This window comes from Carcharhinus amblyrhynchos, chromosome 5 (genome assembly GCF_965287045.1).
Source record: "Carcharhinus amblyrhynchos chromosome 5, sCarAmb.v2.hapA, whole genome shotgun sequence".
In the NCBI taxonomy this organism is placed as follows: Eukaryota; Metazoa; Chordata; class Chondrichthyes; order Carcharhiniformes; family Carcharhinidae; genus Carcharhinus; species Carcharhinus amblyrhynchos.
This window is the reverse complement of record NC_137328.1, coordinates 97388547-97409809: the sequence shown is the minus strand read 5'-3', so window position 1 is coordinate 97409809 and position 21263 is coordinate 97388547. Positions and strand designations below refer to the sequence as shown.

General features: G+C 42.3%; 1 protein-coding gene across 4 annotated transcripts in view; it reads right to left on the bottom strand.

Annotated features, from left to right (window-relative positions):
- arhgef28a (Rho guanine nucleotide exchange factor (GEF) 28a) overlaps positions 1-21263 on the bottom strand; it is a 393722-nt gene that overhangs the window by 144382 nt on the left and 228077 nt on the right. For 3 of the 4 annotated variants that reach the window (XM_080189270.1, XM_080189271.1, XM_080189272.1), the window contains one exon: positions 336-459. In XM_080189270.1, the coding sequence (XP_080045396.1) occupies positions 336-459 (124 nt within the window). Of the gene's footprint in view, positions 1-335; positions 460-7801; positions 7904-21263 lie in introns of all 4 variants that reach the window. The other variant, XM_080189269.1, reaches the window with a different exon arrangement.

Genomic DNA, 21263 nt, shown 5'->3' with positions numbered 1-21263 from the left:
CGGAAATTAAGGCTGGAATTTTACTGCCTCACCCACCCCAAGGCTCAGAGAATGGAAATCTCCGTTTGCCTCAGGTAGGATTTTATGATCTCGTCCGAACGAGGTCGTAAAATCCACCCCAAGCGTTTGTTCATCAGAAAGGTTTTTCATACCTTAAAAGATTAAACCTCACAAGCCCCAACAATAAATTACTAACCACATGTCCATTGCCTTACATGGCAAGCTTAAAATTTAAAAGGACACCTGATATATTACCATCTTATATGATGTGCAGACCGGTTCCAACTGCAGTGCTCAAGAGAATGTGCTGTTGTTGAATAACAAAGTTTATTTACCTTTCCCTTATTTCTGGTGCTTGTCATTCTGTTTTTGAGGAAGCTGAACGTGCGGCTCACTTTATATTTCTCAGTCTCTGCTTTTGAAGGAATAATATACTTGTCCCACTCCTCCTCTTCAATTCTGTAGGATAAATAGATTTAGGCCAAGTTCTTTTGACTGACTAAAATCTGAAAGTCCACTCTAGGATTTAATTCCCCCAAAGTAAAACAAAACACATGTATTTTCTGGTTCAGTAAGCTTAAACTAGTGTGCAATTGAACTATAGAGACCAGAATGGTCCAGGATTTGATTCCCTCGTTTGTACTATATTACCTGATCTCAGTCAGGACGGCAACATGGGCTGACTTTATGTTTTTCAATCAGAGAACCTTAGTCAGCATTCCCTGCTGGACGTAGGCTGCTGTGGCCATTGGGTGAGAACAGATTGAGATTGACTTTGATGATGCCCATGGGTGGATAGATTGATAACAGTCATTATTAAGGCTCACAGATAAATAAAGATTTATAACAGCAAGGCAGATATTGCTGCCACAGCATCATAACCCCAGCAAGGAGTCAATGAGTTCGGGGGGAGGGAAGGTGAAAACGTGATAAAAAGAGAACGGAAAACCCATTTAGTCTCAAACATATCCTACAAATTCCAAATTGACACAGTTTTGAGATGCTTCAAGGAATAAGGTTGGTAATACTGATGATAAGTCTTACATTTAGCTACCAGCAAGTGATACACAGTTATTACAGATCATCAGTTACTGCAAACAAATCAGCATTTTAGGATGAGTGACATTAGCTGGTCAAGCCATGAAGAGACTGATGATACATAACAATTTGCTGCAAGCACAGCAAGCTCACAAAACATTAGCTTTTGAAGATCAGAAGCAAAATTAGTACAAAGGGGAAAATATCCCTAGAGGCCTGATGGTTCACTTACAACCTTGCGCTATTTTTCCTGTTTGTGTTAGCTGTATGTTCACTTGTATTAATCTATGAATGCACTTGCTGCGTTGCGTTGATGGACACAAGGGGCTGGAATGTTCAGCTTGTCAAGCTCCTTGGCTTCCTGCAAAAAGCCAGAGAGAAAGCCAGCCCACGCTCATGATAGTAGCCCCCCACCCCACCAATTTAACGCTGGGGACAGAATTAATGGTTTTAAGGCAAGACTTGCTTGTTCCTATCTTAGGAAGGTCCCATGTTGGAAAGTCACCAGCCAATTAGATGGCCAATGGTTCCATAGTCCTCAAAGCACCAATGGGAGCGGTGGCCATTGATGGGGCTACAGGCAACTCCACCCATCAAAGAGCGCAGCTAAGTCTGGAGTCAGGGTCTGGGCAATAGGAGTGAGGGATTAGGACACCAAGTTCTGGACAGCAGGTGGGACGGTTAAGGGGAAGAATGACTTGGGCGGGAGTGATGCTGCTAACTTAGAGGGTCCTAAAAGGAGGGTGCATCCTCTTGCCTGACACCAGCCTGTGCAGCTGAAAAAGCAGGACTTTCTGAACATCGTATGCTTCCCATCTCCTGGCTGCAGCTAAAATACTGGCAGTGGAATGAGACCACATAAGGGCCTCAATAGTTACTGGAGCAGGCACTGGTGTGTGTGGGTGGAATGGGCAATGCCTGTGCCTACACCACCTTACATTTTCAGAGAGGTCGGAGTCAGGTGAATACATGGCAGGAAGAACAACACCAGACTTTAATGTGCTTTTGAAAGGAACTCTCTTCTCGCATCTCCACATTTAGGTAAATTCATTTTAAACACCTAGCATTGGTGATGGCAGCCTGTACAAGTCCCTTTCAGGAATGGATATTCAGCAGCACCTGGACCTGGTTTTCCTGAATGCAGCTGGCCTCAAACATTATTAGTCTGTTTGTTCGCATACGTAAAAGATGCCTGGCTCTTCATGGGTCATGGATGCCTCTTTTTCTTCTCTGCACCAACAAGGTGCACTTCTGGCTCCTCAGGAGCAGTTCTCACAATTTTGGAACCTTAAAAAGTGTTGCATGGTTTATTTTGTTGTGACTACTGCCCATTTTGGCCATTTCGTTTTTAAATTACAATGATTGCTTTCAGCATCTCTGTCTGATTTTAGACTTGGGTGCAGGTGGTGTGCCTAAAAAGTGACAAATTTACTTACTTTAACTAGAAAAATGTAAACTGTGGGCAAATCTGTATTTAGCAATGTAAAAATAATTTACTCCTGGAAGAACCACAATTTATAAATACGTACGTGCACTTTTGATAGCATTTCTGATTAAGATCACAGTGTAATCTCCACTGCTCACAGATTAGAGTATATTACTTCTATTTTGCAGGAATCTAGAATTAAGTGCTCTTTGAAACAAATGAGCTCGTAGAAGCATGCATAAAACTGCATTGGAAAAGCACTTTCTGCATGATAATTATACATGATTCAATTAATTAGAATATACATGAAAGGACTGTGGGCTAATCAAATATGATACTTAATTTCTCTGCATTTGACAAAAATCTTGATTTAGTGGAACCACCCATTTATCTTACTGAGCAGCTCTACAGACATGAATTTCTCTATAAAATGTGTGTATATGTATTCTGCTTACATGTGATATTAGAAGAGTGGATGTAAATGCTCTTGAAGGGCAGATAAGTTTAAGTGTTGTGATCCTAAGTTATTTAAATCATCCACCATTGATGAAAAAGAACAGGTTGAAGTTATCGTAGTTTAAAAAAGCATCCTCTGCTGGACTGCACTGATTGACGGATCATCTGATATAGCTTAGAGAAAAATCATTAGCATCTGTTCTTGCAATTTCAAATGAGTTATTTGCTGAAATTTCCCAACGGCCTTTATTAAAGCTGAGTTTTATCATGAACTCTTGGCTGAATTCACATTTTGATTGACGGTTTAAAGAGGCTATTAAAAGATTAACTGACTTGGAAGTGATTACTGAATAGAAGTGTGTTTGTTTATATAACAAATTACCCACCTCAGAGGCTTTAAAAATCTTTGAACGGGTTTCAGGAATGGGAGAGGTTTTTTGTAGCATCAAGTGTGTATGAGAGCAAGCGCTATTGAAAGTTTTTCAACTATGCATGGATCCTGAGACCTGTCCATAATGGCTACTGGGTGAGTGACTATGGACATGGCATGACGATATGAGGTGTTATAGAAGTGCATGTACAGGATTGGGGATGGATGGAGAGCAAGAGGGTGTATGAGGAGAGGGTAGGGGTGAGGAAGGCAAATTGTGCGGAGGGTGTGGAGAGTCTGCAGAAGGATCTAGATAGGCTGGGCGAATGGGCCAGTAAATGGCAAATGGAATTTAATGTTGGCAAGTGTGAGGTGGTCCACTTTGGTAGGAAGAATGGTAGGAAGGACTATTACTTACGTGGCGAAAAACTGCAGCAGGCGACGGTGCAGAGGGACCTCGGGGTCCTTGTGCATGAGTCGCAAAAACCCAGCTTGCAGGTGCAGCAGGTGGTCAGGAAGGCGAATGGGATGCTGGCCTTCATAGCGAGGGGGATTGAATATAAAAGTAGGGAGGTCTTGCTGCAGCTGTATAGGGCATTGGTGAGGCCGCAGCTGGAGTACTGTGTGCAGTTTTGGGCGCCGCACCTGCGCAAGGATATTTTGGCCCTGGAGGGAGTGCAGAGGAGGTTTACTAGGCTGATACCGGAGTTGAGGGGATTGAGCTATGAGGAGAGGCTGAATAAACTAGGCTTGTACTCGTTAGAGTTTAGAAGAATGAGGGGAGATCTCATTGAGACGTATAAGATGATGAATGGGACGGATAGGATAGAGGTGGAGAGACTCTTCCCGCTCAAAAAAGACAGTAGGACTAGGGGGCACAGCCTCAAGATAAAGGGGAGGCGGTTTAGAACGGAGTTGAGGAGGAACTTCTTCACTCAAAGGGTGGTGAATCTCTGGAATTCTCTGCCCGTTGAAGTGGTGGAGGCTGCCTCGCTAAATATTTTTAAGAAGCGGGTTGATGGGTTCTTGATAAGAGAGGGGATTAAGGGTTATGGGGAGAGGGCGGGAAAGTGGAACTGAGCCACAACAGATCAGCCATGATCTTATTGAATGGCGGGGCAGGCTCGAAGGGCTAGATGGCCTACTCCTGCTCCTATTTCTTATGTTCTTATGTTCTTATGTATCAACTTCTAAAACAACTAGATCAAATTCCAGAGAACAAAGGCAGGCCTTCTAACCAGCCTTCCTTGGCACTCGCTCCCATTCGGCTCCCCTACTCCACCCCTAACCCCACCAATGGCCGCTTACAATCCACTCCCATGGCTGTTAGACCAGACTTCCCCGCAACACCAAAGCAAGGATTGGGTGTAACAGGGCCCTTTAAACTGAGGCAAGCCTTCTAAGTCAGGATATTTTACGACTCGATTGTGAAAATCAAGCTCACAATGCCAGAAATCCAAAGAGAAAGGGTCAAGTGAAAATCTCGAGGTTTTGGAGCAAATGACTGTGCAGATTGAGATTTTAGAGGAGCAGGCACGTTAGCCATGAGAAGGTAAAACAGTCAAATAAAGCCCATTAAGAAATTCGGGAAAGCCTGGAACACAAAGCTGTTGCCCCATTTTGGGAACAGGGAAGTGAAAAGGACAAAGAACTCCCTTTTTTTCAGAAGTTACCAGCAGTCAATTCAGCAACGCAGGGTCACATCAGGGGCAAAGCTAACAGAATTCATTTATTTGTTGTTAATATGAGTGGTTGAAAATAAATAATTCTCAGAGTGAAATTGCATGTTTTGAGACTAATGTATTTGATGGAAGATAAACCAATTTGTCAGTGAACTTGTCGAGTTTCACTACATCGCTCATCAATTCACCTCCTCCAGGCAAGGGAAACACATATTGAGGCCCCTGTCAGATCACAATGTCCGGCATGAGCAATGAGGGATCCTCCAACTCACATTCTCCAGGTTGTCACGGACATGGAATCAACTTATGGAAATGTTTAATGACACCAAGTTCATTAGCCAATTCTATAGTAAAAACGTAAAATGCGAAACAGCTTAAAGTCCATTCTCTGACAATGTTGGCACAGCAGAGTTTGGAGAACAAGGTCACAACAGGGAAGGGAGCAGTGCTGCATAACAAGCAGAGGAGAAAAATGGATACTTCACAGTGCAGGGATAGAAGGGTTAGTTGAAGGCTTAAGCTCATTGAGAGGCAAAAGCAAGAAGTGTCAAAGATCAAAGAAAATTATATCACAGGAACAGGCCCTTTGGCCCATGCTGCTCATCTGAACTAAAACTTCCTACCCTTCCGGGGACCATATCCCTCTATTCCCTTCCTATTCACGTTATTTGTCCCAGACGCCCCTTAAAAGTCACGTCCGCTACCTCCCCTGGCAGCGGATTCCAGGCACCACTGCCCTCTGTGTAAAAAGAATTGCCTTGTACATTTCCTTTTAACATTGCCCCTTGCACCTTAAACCTGTGCCCCCTAGTAATTGACTCTTCCACCCTGGGAAAAAGCTTCTGACTATCCACTCTGTCTATGCCCCTCATAATCTTGCAGACTTCTATCAGGTCGCCCTTCAACCTCCGTCGTTCCAGTGAGAAAACAAACCAAGTTTCTCCAACCTCTGCTCACAGCATGTCAAGCGATGGACTGATTTCTACTGGATTTGATGGCAGGTGGCACAGTATCACTTGCCTTGAAGATGGAATGTCAAGCATTATGGCCTGGTGGGATATGTCCTGTGTGATGTATAATTACAGCATGAAAAAATTACATAGATGCTTTCCGTTCTAAATGTTAATGTAGGGAATCATAATTGAAAACTCGGCACAAGTGTGTGCCCCCAAAAAAAAATCGCAGCCAGAAGTAAGATTTTATAAAGAGGAGTTCATGCAAATGCAGTTTTTTGGAAACACAGGGAGGGATTTTATGGCCTTGCTCAGATGAGGCCAGCAATTCCTACCCGAGGTCAATGGAGATTTCTGTTGTCAGACTTTTGCCCACTCCAATTCCGTCACAGTCGAGGTGATAAGAGTTCTGGCCATAATATGTAAATATAGAAAAGCAGTTGGTGTGGAACTAGTGGAAGAGTAACAGTTGGCTCAGTCACATATTTGTACTGCCAATCATGTGAATCACCAATGTTATGAAGCCTATTTTAGGAGCAGATCTGAATCATGTTGATACTAATTCCTAACAAGAATTTAGGGCTACCTTTATTTGAAAACATGTTTCAGTGTATAGATAATTGCTACAGGCGTATTCATGGCTTAATTACGACAGCACAATTTTTATGATTAATAGGGAAAGAGAAGGCAAGTTTATACAAGGGCATTCAAACAAACCACTGCCAACAGTCTGCTGCCTCACTGCATAACTGGAGCTAATTATCCCAAAAGACTGGATTCTGGGACCAGCCACACGTCCAGGTTTATGAGGATGATCTCTCCAAATGAGTTAGTTGTAAAAGAGCTTTGGATCCCTCTTCCTGCATTTCCACATCAACAAGTCAGCAAAGCTCCCATTCCCTTGTCCAGGAACATTGTAAGCTACAAGTTTCTCTCCCCCTGCCTTTCCACCCAGCCCAAAAATAAATACAAAGGACCGGGTAGATGAGTGAAGTCATCTGTAAATAAATATCTTTACTGTAATATGCAAAATGAATAAAGCATGTTCCTATCACTCCAGTTGGCCAGATGATAACCACTCGCTTTTAGCTAAAGGGTTTTGTGTTGCTTAGTGTTAACCATTTTTAAACTTTGTAGCAGGTGGAGGGCTTTCATCCTTCATTTGAATTAAGTGAGTTTTTTTACATTCCTCCACAGACATTGTTTGTATGCAATGTTTATTGTACGAACATTTCCATATTACAAGTCACAATTTGATTACTGCAGTCAGGCCTACAATGAAGCTGTTTACATGAAGTCAATGATAATTCTTACCCATTTATCTATGACTGATGCTTATTCAAACAATATTTGCATCGCCAAAAGATGCAATATGTTATTTATCAGAAATTAAATTTATTCACTTCTCGGGTTTGTTACCAGATAAACACAAGTAGCTCTTTTTAAGTTGCTATTTTCAAGAAGAAATAAATTATCAATTTCTCAAATGTTGAAGAGTTGGTGTCAAGCATCTGCATTCCAGACTGAGCTTCTCCAATCTTGTTAAAATAGCAATTAAACTGCCCAGTACCATCACATCAATTAGTTCAGGAAAGATAAGTGGAATTCTCTCCCACTGACTATGGATAGGGAAACAATTCTACTCGTTGGTCATTAAAACACTGAAAGTTGGTCAACGGAAAAATCTGTTCCAGCACATCAGCTTCATGTAAAAGGCCTCAGTGGGAGGTTTTCCAGTTTGTGAATGTTAGCGTGTAACTTAATGGGGTTAACGTTAGCTGGACATTACTTCAACATACACATACTCACACATATGCAGACACACATGCAATGTGTACATACATACACACATATTTATTAGACGTTTGAAACATACTCTTTAAGAAACTCCGACAAAGTCAGATGCTGCAGCGAGTCTGCTAACTCCGAACAGCCTTCCTCATCAGCTGACTGTGACCGTTTGCGAAAACTAAGTTCCCTACAGAAAATGATAAATGCCTGAAATTTTGCTGCAATACACGGTATAACTGACAGAACTGCAGGATCTTACTTTCACAAAGTGCAGTTATCATGTTGCTCAAATTGCCACAGATTATCTGATAGAGAAATTTATTCTCAAACATTGGGATGAAACTCCAAAAACCTCCTTTGTGAAATTCAATGCAAATCGCCATGTTGGTGGCAATAGGCTTACTGGATCTTCTATCTGGATAATTTAATTGAAAGAGAATATTAATTAACTATTTGCAGCTACCTGGCATTGTGGATAATATGTGCTGTCTAATGTTAATCAAGGTTTATTTTAGGTCTGTATTCAAATTGTCAATGTAATGTTACATGATTAATAAAGAATGTTATAAAATCTGCTGGCAATAATAAGACAAGTGGTCAGGTAGTTTGTGTAAGGGAGGGTGATACAGTCAAAGGTATCTAAATGAAATAAATCTACAGAATGGTCTTTGATCCCAAGTCACACAATTGATTAGTCCACGAGAGAGGTAAGTATGAACCAGGTGTCTCAGAAGGGTTGAAAACAGTTTAAGCCAGGGGAACATGCTGAAATACATGGGAGACCGAAACAGGTTATTTTGCCCAGCCAATCAATCTCTTTTGCCGCATGATCTCCTTTTGAGAATATGGCAAAGTGTGACTAGCAAGGTGCTGCAGCGTGCTGGGGCTACTGCTGTTGAAAATGCATGTTAATGATTTGGAGCTGTGGGCAGATACAAATCCATCTAAGTCTGCAACTGAGACCAAATGGGGAGGTGAGATTTGAAATCATGAAGAAGAGGCAAATCAAATATAAAGTGACCTGAATTGGTTGGGCAGGAGGAAGAAACAGTGGCACGGTGGCACAATGGTGAGCACTGCTGCCTTACAGTGCCAGGGAACCTGGGTTGGAATTCCGGCTTGCGTCACTGTCTGTGCGGAGTCTGCATGTTCTCCCCGTGTCTGCATGAGTTTCCTCTGGGTGCTCTGGTTTCCTCCCGTAGTCCAAAAGATGTGCTGATTAGGTGCATTGGCCATGCTAAATTCTTCCTTAGTGTACCCCGCACAGGCACCGGAGTGTGGCGACTGGGGCATTTTCACAGTAACTTCATTGCAGTAAGCCTACTTGTGACATTAGTAAATAAACTTTAAACTGTGATGTGAACAATTGCAAGATAATAAGTCCACAGATAGCAAATGAACGATATAAATATAAACAGCTCTCAGATACAAAAATAAGAAAAGGTGAGGGATTTAAGGATTATTAATGGAAAGCCAACTGAAATCAACACGATATGAGTAGCAGCAAGAAAGATTAACCAGGTCTTGCGATGCATAGTCAAATGCATAGAGCACAAACATTAGAAGGTGAAAATGAATATGTACAATAAACATTGTCCAGCCAAGTTATTTTGTGCAATTCTGCTCATCATACTATAGGAGGAATATCCAAGTGCTGGAGCAGTGCAGGAAAGGTCAACCAAACTGAAATCCAATTCAAGGCATCAGAGTTTTTGGACACCAACTTCAAATCTAGGAGCACAGGCTCATGGGGTCAAACTCAACTGTGGATATTGGAACATTCAATCTAGGATGATACATTAGTGCAGTACAAAGGGGCCACTGCATTGTCAGAGATGCCATTATTTAATAGACATATTAAACGGGGCTCTTCTAAGCGATCAGTTGGACCTAGAAATGTTAAGTCTTAAGGTGGCATGATGACACAGAGTCAGCATAGTCTCATGAGAGGGAAATCTGGCTAATTTATAAAATTTTTCAAGGAAGTTGCAACCAGAGTGGATAGAGGGGAACCAGTAAATGTGTTGTATATGGACTTCCAAAAGGTGTTCAGCAAAGTACTTCACAAAAGGTTAAGTCATAAGATAAGGCCCCATGGCATTGGAGGTAGCATATTGGCATGGATAGGGAATTGGCTAATGGGCAGGAAACAGCAAGTGGGAGTAAGGGGTTCTTTTTCAGCTTGGCAATCAGTAACCAGTGGGGACCTGCGTTGGGACTGCAACTGTTTACAATATATACTAATGACTTGGAGGAAAGAAGCAAAAATACTGTAGTCAAATTTGCAGGTGATGCAAAATAGATGGAAAGACAACTGGGAGGGATATAAGCAATTTACAAAGAGATATTGATAGAAATATAGAAGATAGGAGCAGGGGAGGGGGCCATTTGTCCTTTTGAGCCCGCTCCGCCACTCATTATGATCATGGCTAATCATCTAATTCAATAGCCTAATCCTGCTTTTTCCCCATAACCTTTGATCACACTCGCCCCAAGTGTTATATCCAGCCGTCTCTTGAATATATTCAATGTTTTGGAATCAACTACTTCCTGCGATAATGAATGTCTCTTCACCTCCACCCTAAATGGTCTACCTTGAATCCTCAGACTGTGACCCCTGGTTCTGGACTCCCCCACCATCAGGAATATCCTCCCTGCATCTACCCTGTCTAGTCCTGTTAGAATTTTATACATTTCTATGAGATATGCCCCCATTCATCTGAACTCCAGCGAAAACGATCCTAACCTAGTCAATCTCTCCTCATACATCAGTCCCACCATCCCTGGAATCAGCCTGGGTAAACCATCGCTGCACTCCCTCGAGAGCAAGAACATCCTTCCTCAGAAAAGGAGACCAAAACTGTACACAATACTCTAGGTGTGGCCTTACCAAGGCCCTGTATAATTGCAACAATACATCCCTGTACTTGAAACCTATTGCAATGAAGGCCAACATGCCATTTGACATCTTTACCACTTGCTACATCTGCATGTTTACCTTTACTGACTTGTGCACAAGACACCCAGGTCCCGCTGCACATTCCCCTCTCCCAATATACAGCCATTCAGGTAGTAATCTGCCTTCTTGTCTTTGCTTCCAAAGTGAATAACCTCACATTTATCCAAATTATATTGCATCTGCCATTGGTTTGATCACTCATCCAACCTGTCCAGATCATTCTGAAGGATCTCTGTATCCTTGTCACTGTTCATCCTCTCACCCAACTTGGTATCATCTGCGAACTTTGAGATGTTATATTTTGTTCCCTCATCCAAATCATTAATATATATTATGAATAGCTGGGATCCCAGCACTGATCCCTGTGGCACCCCATTAGTTATTGCCTGCCAATTTGAAAAGCACCCATTAATTCCTACTCTTCATTTCCTCTCTGCCAACCCGTTTTCTCAATACATCTCAATACACTCCCCCTAATCCCATGTGCTCTAATCTTGCACGATAATCTCTTGAGCTTGATTTTGTCAGATCCTTTCTGAAAGTCCAAATATACCACATCGACTGGCTCCCCCTTGTCAACTCCAGTAGTTACATCTTCAAAGAATTCCAACAGACTTGTCAAACATGATTTCCCCTTCATAAATCCATGCTGACTCAGTCTGATCCTGTCACTACTTTCTAAATGCTCTGCTATAAAGTCCTTGATAATGGATTTGAGAATTTTTCACACTACCAATGTTAAGCTTACTGGTCTATAATTCCCGGTTTTCTCTCTATTTCCCTTTTTAAATATTGGCGTGACATTCGCTACCCTCCAATCTGCAGGGGCTGTTGCAGAGTCTATAGAATCCTGAAAGATGACCACCAATGAATGCATCCACTATTTCTAGAGCTACTTCTTTATGTACTCTGGGATGTAGATTATCAGGTCCTGGGGATTTATCTGCCTTCAATCCCATCAATTTTCCCAGCACCATTTCTCTATTAATTTGATCTCCCTCAGTTCTTCCTTCTCACTAAATCTTGCATTCTCCAACATTTCTGGCATTTGATTTGTGTCCTCTTTTGTGAAGATAGAACCCAAGAATATATTCAGTTGCTCAGCCATTTCTTTATCCCCTAATATACATTTCCCTGTTTCTGTCTATAGGTTAAGTAGATGGACAAAAGTTTGGCAAATGGAGTACAATGTGGGAAAATATGAAATTGTTCATTTTGGAAGGGAGAGGAAAAAAAGTGTATTATTTAAATTGAGAAAAACTGCAGAAGCTGCAATACAAAGGAATTTGGGGCCTTGTGCATGAAACACGGAAAGCTAGCACATGGGTGCAGCAGGTAATCAAGTAGGCTAATGAAATGTTGACTCTTAATTCAAGGGGGTTGCTGCATGAGAGTATGGAAGTCTTGCTGCAACTTTATAAGGTACTGGTGAGACCACAGGTGGATTCTCCCGAAAAAATCTAAGTGTTGAATTCACATAAAACTGGAGTAAATCCTGTTGCTTTTATCAGCAGGACTTTCAAAATTAATCTCCCATACTCTGTGTACTGCAGAGTGCACTAGTGTGAATCTCATTAAAAATCAGGGGCGCGGCCTATTCCTGCTGGAGTGACCGACAGCATAGCCTGAGCAGACCACTGTGCATGTGAACCTTCCACACACCTGACGAAGGAACAGCGTTTCCGAAAGCTTGTGGGATTACTATCAAATAAACTTGTTGGACTTTAACCTATGAGACTTCTTACTGTGTTTACCCCAGTCCAGCGCCGGCATCTCTACATCATGTGCCAATCTGTCAGAGTGGAGATCGGTGCATGCACAGTAGCCCTGTACTGCCGGCCTCCTGATCGCTAGCCAACCCTGCGAGCCTGCAATGCTGCCCCTCTGATCCCCCACACCACCCCCCCAGCACAGACCGATCGCGGTAAGTGTCCAGACCAGCCCTGAAACCGCACCCTCCCCAACTCAGTCTCCCTGCCCCCAGCAGTCCCGCTTTCCCAACCACAACCACTCCCCCCAGGAGCCGCCTCTCCCGCATCACCCCCCACCCCAATGGCCAGGCCCAATTGCTGGCCTCCCTCCCTCCCTCCGTGCATTCTATGGCCAAGGTAGACATAGGTTACTGTTTTTCCTGTCATAAGGGACCTGTATCAATGTACAAGATTAGCTTTAAATTCCGCATGAAGTTTGAAATCGGGCACAACGTGCTGTAATGCAGCAAATATGTACATCAACGGCTTTCACCACTACAGTTAGACAGTTGTCAGTTCAGTATATCATTAAATTATTTTGTTTCTTTCTTACAAATTTGTTTTGCTGATATTACATAATTAATCCAAAATGTTTGAAAAATAAATTTCAATTTTGACCACAGAAAACTAACACTTTCTCACAGCTGACTTTTTTTCACTCAAATTCCAGAGAACCATAATAAAGCCTGGAGATCTGTTTATATAATGGTCATACAACAGTAATAACACCTTGTATTTATACAGTGCCTTTAAAGTTGTAAAACGTACAAAGGCACTTCATGGGACCAACATCAGACAAAATTTGAGACTATTAAGGCAGCGGAACAAAAGTTGCCAAAGGTGTAGTTTGAAGGAGCGATTTAAGACAGAAGCGTGAGAGATCGAGGGCTGGAAAAGCGTAGGGAGGGAATTCCAGAGCTTTGGGCTCAGGTACTGAAAGCATGACTGCCGATGGCAAAACGAAGGAAATAGGGGGTGGCCAAGAGACTGGAACTGGAAGAGAAAATGGATCTCAGAGGGTTATAGGGCCAGAGATTGATTTAGAAGTAGGGAATGAGAGGCCGAAGAAGGACTTGAACAGAGAGATGAACATTTTTAATTAGTCTTGTTCCCAGACTGGGATCCAATACAGGTCTGTGAGTATAGGCGTGATAGGTGAGTACATCTGGATTAAGACATGGATAACAGAATCCTCAGGGGATTACGTTACCTGGTAGTAATGATGGAAGAATTGTTAGCATTCACTGTCATTGCTCTTTTCAGACTGACAGCAATTTCTGTAGTCTGCACATGAACAACTAAATGTGAAAATCCAAAAGTAACTGTCAATGGTTCTGCACCTCTTTCTAGTGTGCAGTGATTGCACTGTTAATGTCCTTCAAGACTGACATCAGGTTAACATCACTGAATTGATGAAAAGTTGCCCTTTTACCTCATAAGTCTCATTGTTAAAAACCCTCAAGAAAGTTACATTTTATTGAATGAGAGGTAACTGGATTTTTGTAAATGCATATTAAGTGCCTAATTACTACACAGAAATCGCTCTGGCACTAGGAAACTAATTTCAAATCTGTGGGATGTCAAATTTCTCAATTTCAATTTTTAAAAATCCGATTTTTATTTAATTTGTTTATGATATCCCAACCTCTACCTTAATCTCAAGTGTGCGTTGCAATCATTTATTTTGCTTTCTGTAAAGATATCAGGGTATTCTGCCTCCTAGTTTGCTGGGTGCAGTTCTTTCAAAACATTTCTAAGTGTGGTGGGTAATTCAATTTCCACCAGGTGCGATGGCAGGATCCCGATCACCATCCATTGATACTTTTTCTGAGGTTGGGGTGACTTGCAGCATTAAGGCTGAAGAAGTAATAATAAGAAACAAAGAAATGGCAAAGGAACTGAATAATTACTTTGCATCAGTCTTCATGGTGGAACACACCAGTGGGATGCCAGAGCTCCAGGAAAATCAGGGCACAGCTGAGTGTAGTGGCCATCACTAAGGAGAAGGTTCTGGGGAAGCTGAAAGGTCTGAAGGTGGATAAATCACATGTATCGGATGGACTACACTCAGGGTTCTAGAAGAGAAGGCTGAGGAAATTGTGGAGACATTGGTGTGATCTTTCAGGAATCACTGGAGGCAGGGAGGGTACTAAAGGAGTGGAAAGTAGTTAATGTAACACTGCTGTTTAAGAAGGGAGGGAGGCAGCAGACGTGAAATTATAGGCCAGTTAGCCTGACTTTGGTCACTGGCAAGATTTTAGAGTCCATTATTAAAGATGAGATCACGGAGTACTTGGAAGTGCATGATAAAATAGGACTGAGTCAGCACGGCTTTGTCAAGGGGAGGTCATGTCTGTTAAGAGTTCTTTGAGGAGGTAACAAGGAAGTTAGATAAAGGAGGACGGGTGGATGCGCTTTATTTAGATTTCCAGAAGGCCTTTGACAAGGTGCTGCATAGGAGACTGTTAAATAAGTTAAGAGCCCATGGTGTTAAGGGTAAGATCCTGGCATGGATAGAGGATTGGCTGACTGGCAGAAAGCAGAGAGTGGGGATAAAGGCGTCTTTTTCAGGATGGCAGGCAGTGACGTGGGGTGCCTGAGGGATCAGTGCTGGGATCACAACTTTTCACAATATACATTAGCTAGAATGGTGGGGCAGGCTCGAGGGGCCAGATGGCCTACTCCTGCTCCTATTTCTTATGTTCTTATTTGGAAGAAGGAACTGAAGGCACTGTTGCTAAGTTTACAGATGATACAAAGATATGTAGAGGGACAGGTACTATTGAGGAAGCAGGAGGGCTGCAGAAGGACTTGGATAGATTAGGAGAGTGGGCAAAGAAGTGGCAGACGGAATACAATGTGGAAAAGTGTGAGATCATTCACTTTGGAAGGTGGAATGGAGGCACTGATTATTTTCTAAATGGAGAAATGCTTAGGAAATCAGAAACACAAAGGGACTTGGGAGCCATTGTTCAAGATTCTCTTAAAGTTAACGTGCAGGTTCAGTTGGCAGTTAGGAAGGCAAATGCAATGTTAGCATTCATGTTGAGAGGGATAGAATACAAGAGCATGGATGTACTCCTGAGACTGTGTAAGGCTCTGCTCAGACCCCATTTGCAGTACTGTGAGCAGGAGGCCCCGTATCTAAGGAAAGATGTGCTGGCCTTGGAACGGATCCACAGAAGATTCACAAGAATGATCCCTGGAATGAAGAGCTTGTCGTATGAGGAATAGGTGAGGACACTGGGTCTGTATTCATTGGAGTTTAGAAGGATGAGGAGGGATTTTATTGAAACTTGTAGGATACTGCGAGGTCTGGATAGAGTGGACGTGGAGAGTCTGTTTCCACTAGTAGGGAAAACTAGAACCTAGGGCACAACCTCAGGCTAAAGGGATGATCCTTTAAAACAGAGATAAAGAGGAATTTCTTCAGCCAGAGAGTACTGAATCTGTGGAACTGTTTGCTGCAGAAGGCTGTGGAGGTCAGGTCATTGAGTATTTTTAAGACAGAGATAGATAGGCTCTTGGTTAATAAGGGGGATCAGGGATTATGGAGAAAAGGCAAGAGAATGGGGATGACAAAAATATCAGCCATGATTGAATGGTTGAGTAAACTCGATGGGCTGAGTGGCCTAATTCTGTTCCTATGTCTTATGGTCTTATTAAAGACATTGCAGGACTTAAAGGAGGTAGCAAGGCAAGATGCTCAGAGATCAAGATCTCAAAGTGAAGGGGCCTCTCTCCCACATGCACACCCCCTCCCTGCCCCAAACATCATGACCTCCCCCCTCCCCCACAGAAATGGGGAACACCCCAAAGCTTGACCAAGAGCAACCTCCCTCCCATCACTAAATGCTCAGGTCACTTTCCATCCCTTCCATCAACACACAGCACACAGGGGTCAGATGATCTGAGGTTGGCACTGCTAATGTGTTGGGGGCACTGCCAGTGCACTGTCCAGCCAAGTCCCTGACAACCCAGAGAATAAAATAGCCTCTAAGCGCCCCGCATGTTCATCACGTTTATCCAGAGAATAAGATAGAAGCTGTGAGAAGTTCCTGATTGAGGAACCCTTAGACTTTAATGTCTGAGTTGTGCCAAATGCTTATTTAATGGAAAAATTCCCCCAGTGCAGGCATGCTGTTTAGGCATAAGAGGTCGAAAAAAATCTCCTAATAAAAAATGTGGTCAGGCTGTGCACCTGCTTTTTCTTGGAAGCACTTCAAACCAGAAAAAAACCCCTGTGAAAAACGTTAATGGGACATGAAATGGAATATAAACATCAAATTCACCATATGCTCCTAGGGCTAACAGGGCAGGTAAATCATTGCCTGCTGTCTATGAAAATGCTTCACTATGATTTAATTGTTTTCCTAATTTAATGACATCACTGCTTCTGGATTCCTGGAGATCCCCTTATTTCGCCAAAGTCAAACATTGGAAAAGAGGGAATCCAGGCCACTGAGAACGCTAGATCTTCACAGACAGATTTCTTGGAGGTCAGCAAGGACCATTGCTATGCCAGTGATCCTTGAAATCCATGGGATGAAATTTAATTGCCCTAAGAAAAGTGAAACTGAACAATTTCTGTGGAAGGAGTGGATTTCATGGTCCAAGTGTCCTTTTCACGTTTTGCATTCTTGAAGCCAGCTAACAGCCAATGACTTCTATTGAGCTGGTCATGGTTTTCCTGAAAAGCATCATGTGTATATTTGTTCCACTGGGCTAATAGTGTAAGTAGCAGGCACAGCCACAATCAATAAACAGCAATTGGGCCTGCATTTGTCAAAAGCTCATTCCTTCCCAGTATTAAATACACATAAATGCTCAAATTAGGAGCAGGAATAGGCCATTCGGCCCCTCGAGCTGCTCCACGATTTGATAAGATCATGGCTGATCTGATTGTGGCCACAACTCTGCTTCTGAATATCCCCTAATACCTCTGACTCCCTTATCAATCAAGAATTTATCTACTTCAGTCTTAAACACTCCATAATCATGCCTCTACTGCTCTCTGAGGAAGAGAATTCCACTTGTGAACAACTATCATCTCTACCTTAATTCAGAGACCCTTATTTTTGAACTGCATCCCCTAGTTCTAGTCTCTCCCACAAGGGAAAACATCCTTTCAATATCCAACGTATCAAGTCACCTCAGGATCTTATGTGTTTCAGTAAGATCACCTCTCTTCTTCTAAACTCCAATCAATGAAGGCCCAACCTGTCCAATCTTTACTTGTAAGATAAGCCCTTCATCTCAGAAATTAGTCCAGTGAATCTTCCTTGAACTGTTTCTCATGTTATTCTCTTCTCTTTGCAAATGAGGACACCAAACTGTACACAGACAATGTGCAGAGGTACAGGGAAAAGACAGGGGAATGGCACTAAGTCATGATGCTCATTTGGAAAGCCAGTGCAGACACGACAGGCCAAATGGCCTCCTTCTACACCAGAACAGAATTCTGTGGCACACTCTGCTTCCTGTTAATTAACTAACCTTCAATCCATGCTAATCTGTTACCCCCTACAAAATGAGCACTTATTTTGTGCTGTAACCTTTCATGTGACATCTCATCAACTGTGTTTTGGAAATCCTCGAGTACATACACATATTGGCACCAGAGCATTTGTGTCATGTACTTGGAAGCAAGATGTTGACCTTCCATGAAATGAACAAGTGCATAGAGCTCCACGTTAACTCCAGATGTTGTCTCACTAAGGCCCTGTACAACTGAAACAAAGCACCCTTCACTTTATTCACGATTCCCCCTGCAACAAATGATAAGATTCTATTTGCCTTGCTAATCACTTATAATACTGCAAAGTAACTTTTTATGATTATTGTACTGGGACATTCAGATCCCACTGTACCACAAAGTTCTGCAAACTCTACCTATTTAAATAATATAGTGCTTCTTTATTCTTCCTGCCAAAATAAGCAAGTTCATATTTTTCTGAATTATACTCCATCTGCCAAGTTTCTGCCCACTCACTTAACCTACCTCTATTCCTTTGCAGACTTATGTTCTCTCCACAATTAACTCTTTGTGCTTTCAGCAAATTTAGCAACAATACATTTGGTTCCTTCATCCACGTCATTGACATAAATTCTAAATAGCTGAGGCCTCAGCACTGACCCCTTTGGCTCTCCACTCTTTACAGCTTGTCAACCTGAAAATGACCTATTCACCTCCATTCAGGGAGTCCGTGATGTAGTGGAAAAGACACTGGACTGATAATCTAGAGTCCCAGACTAATGTCCTGGAGACACAGGTTCAAATCCCACAATGGCAGCTAGTAGAATCTAAATTCAATAAGTAAATCAGTAATGACTATGAAATTATTGTCAATTAACATAGTTGGTTCATTTGGGAAATCTGCTGTCCTTACCTGATCTGGCCTACAAGTGACTCCAGACCAACAGCAATGTAATTGATTTTTCAATAACCTCTGAAATGGCCAAGCAAGCCACTCAGTCATATCAAAGTGTTTCACCCAGAAATGCCAAGTGGGTCTCAACCTACTCCTGAGATCCCCAACATCATTATGTTCATCACAGAATAGAAATAGTAGGGAGAATCTGTTTCTGCTCATAAAAGGATCAAGAAAGAGAGGGAACCAATTATCTGAGTTGCAAAAGAAGCAAATATGACACGAGGAAAAACTTTTTCACACGAGTGATTCAGATCTGGAATGCACTGCCTGGAACTGTGGCAGAGGCAGGTTCAATTGAGACATTCAAGAGAGCATTAGATGATTACTTGAATAGAAACAATGTGCAGGGGTACAGGGAAAAGAAAGGGGAATGGCACCAAGTCATGCTGCTCATTTGGAATGTCGGTGCAGACACGATGGGCCAAATGGCCTCCTTCTGCACCGGAACAGAATTCAGTGATACACTCTGCTTCCTGATAGTTAACCAATCTTCTTTCCATGCTAATCTGTTACCCCCTACAACATGAGCACTTATTTTGTGACATCTCGTCAATTGTGTTTTGGAAATCCTCGAGTACACACACATATTGGCACCAGAGCATTTGTGTCATGTACTTGGAAGCTGTATGTTGACCTACCATGAAATGAACAAGTGCATAGAGCTCCACTTTAAAAGAAATCACTCCCTGACCGAACAGAAAAAAGTCTGAGCACGGTTGAGATTTGCATACATGCATTCATGCAAACTGTTTCCAGGGCCCAGTTAGTATGCCGGCACTTTTTAGAACCACAGGCAGATGGGTATACTCCCTCACTTTGTGGCTGGAGAGTCTACGGAAGTGAAAATTTATGGCAACAAAGGAGATGTAAATGGACAACAATAGGAGGGAGAAGCAATAGAATGCAAAAGGCAAAGGGGTAAAAGCTGGCAACAATGCTTTGAGAAGAGCAGGGAGAAAGAAACTAGAACAGAATTTGGGGTAGGGGAACACCAACATCAACTCCAGGAGAAGGTACAGTACCAGCTTGAATGGGAGAGTTGAAGAGGTGCACCAGTATAACTAGATTGGAGGAAGAGAATAATGAAGCAGATTGAATTGATGAGGGAGAGGGGAAAGAGTAAACCTGGAAAAATTGAGATTAATTTGTTGGGAAAGATTGGGAAATTGGAGGTAGAATTGGGTAACAGGAAGTTCAAAGCCTTTATGAACTAGGCCAGGGTTGTGGTTGGATGGAGAAGATTGCACACTAGGGCATCTTTTCGGGAAGTGATAGTTACTTTTGTCCATTGAAATTCAAATCTCAATTTGCTTTTCCTTCTTAAAATGAAAAAAGTGTATTAATTGTGAAATTCACTAGTTCTTAAAATTAAAATTAATGAGGGGGAATTTTCAGTTTTCAGGGAGCATGCTCCTAGACTTCACTTGGAATGTGTCATCAAATTGGTGTCTTCAACATTTGAAGTTTACATTCAGATGTTTTATGGATTCATGTTTTTATCCTTTCCAATACAAGTGAAGGCACATTGTGTACATCTACTACATGTTACAAACTATGTTTTTTAACTATGTCCGAAATCTTCTGCCTTCGTTCACAGCTGGGATTTTCTGGAGCCTCCGAAAGTGAATGGAATTTTGACTGGGATTCTCCTTGCACACAATGGCTCCCATTGCGGTCAAGACCAGAGAATCTCGCCCTATGTTTTCACATGTCGATAAATGGCACTAAACTGTGTGCTAGGATTGAAGATTTAAGCAATATAACTCATGATCATTACCACTCTTCCTATTTTTATTTGAGAATAAACATATATAGTTAAGTACGTGAGTGAATATTCTATAAATGCAAATGTCGACATATTCACTTAGGGAAGCACAATGAATGTAGTTTGGGCTGCCTCTCGGGGCTTAAATTCTTTACAAATTTTTGTGATTGCAAAAATTCCACAGAATCACAGAATCCCCAGAGTGCAGAAGGAGGCCATTCAGCTCATCGACCTACACATAGAACCATAGAATCCCTACAGTGAAGAAGGAGACCGTTTGACCCATCGAGCCTGCACCGACAACAATCCCACTCAGGCCCGATTCCTGTAACCTTACACTTTTACCCTGCTAATCCCTCGACATTAAGGGTCAATTTAGCATGGCCAATCCACCTAAACTGTACATCTTTGGAGTGTGGGAGGAAACTGGAGGAAACCCACCCAGACACAGGGAGAATGTGCAGACTCCACACAGACAGTCACCTGAGGCCAGAATTGAATTTGGGTCCCTGACGCTGTGAGGCAGCATTGTACTTCAGTTACATGGGTATGATGGGTATAGAGGGATATGGGCCAAATGCGGGCAATTGGGACTAGCTTAGGAGTGTGAAAACAAAGAGCGGAATGGACAAGTTGGG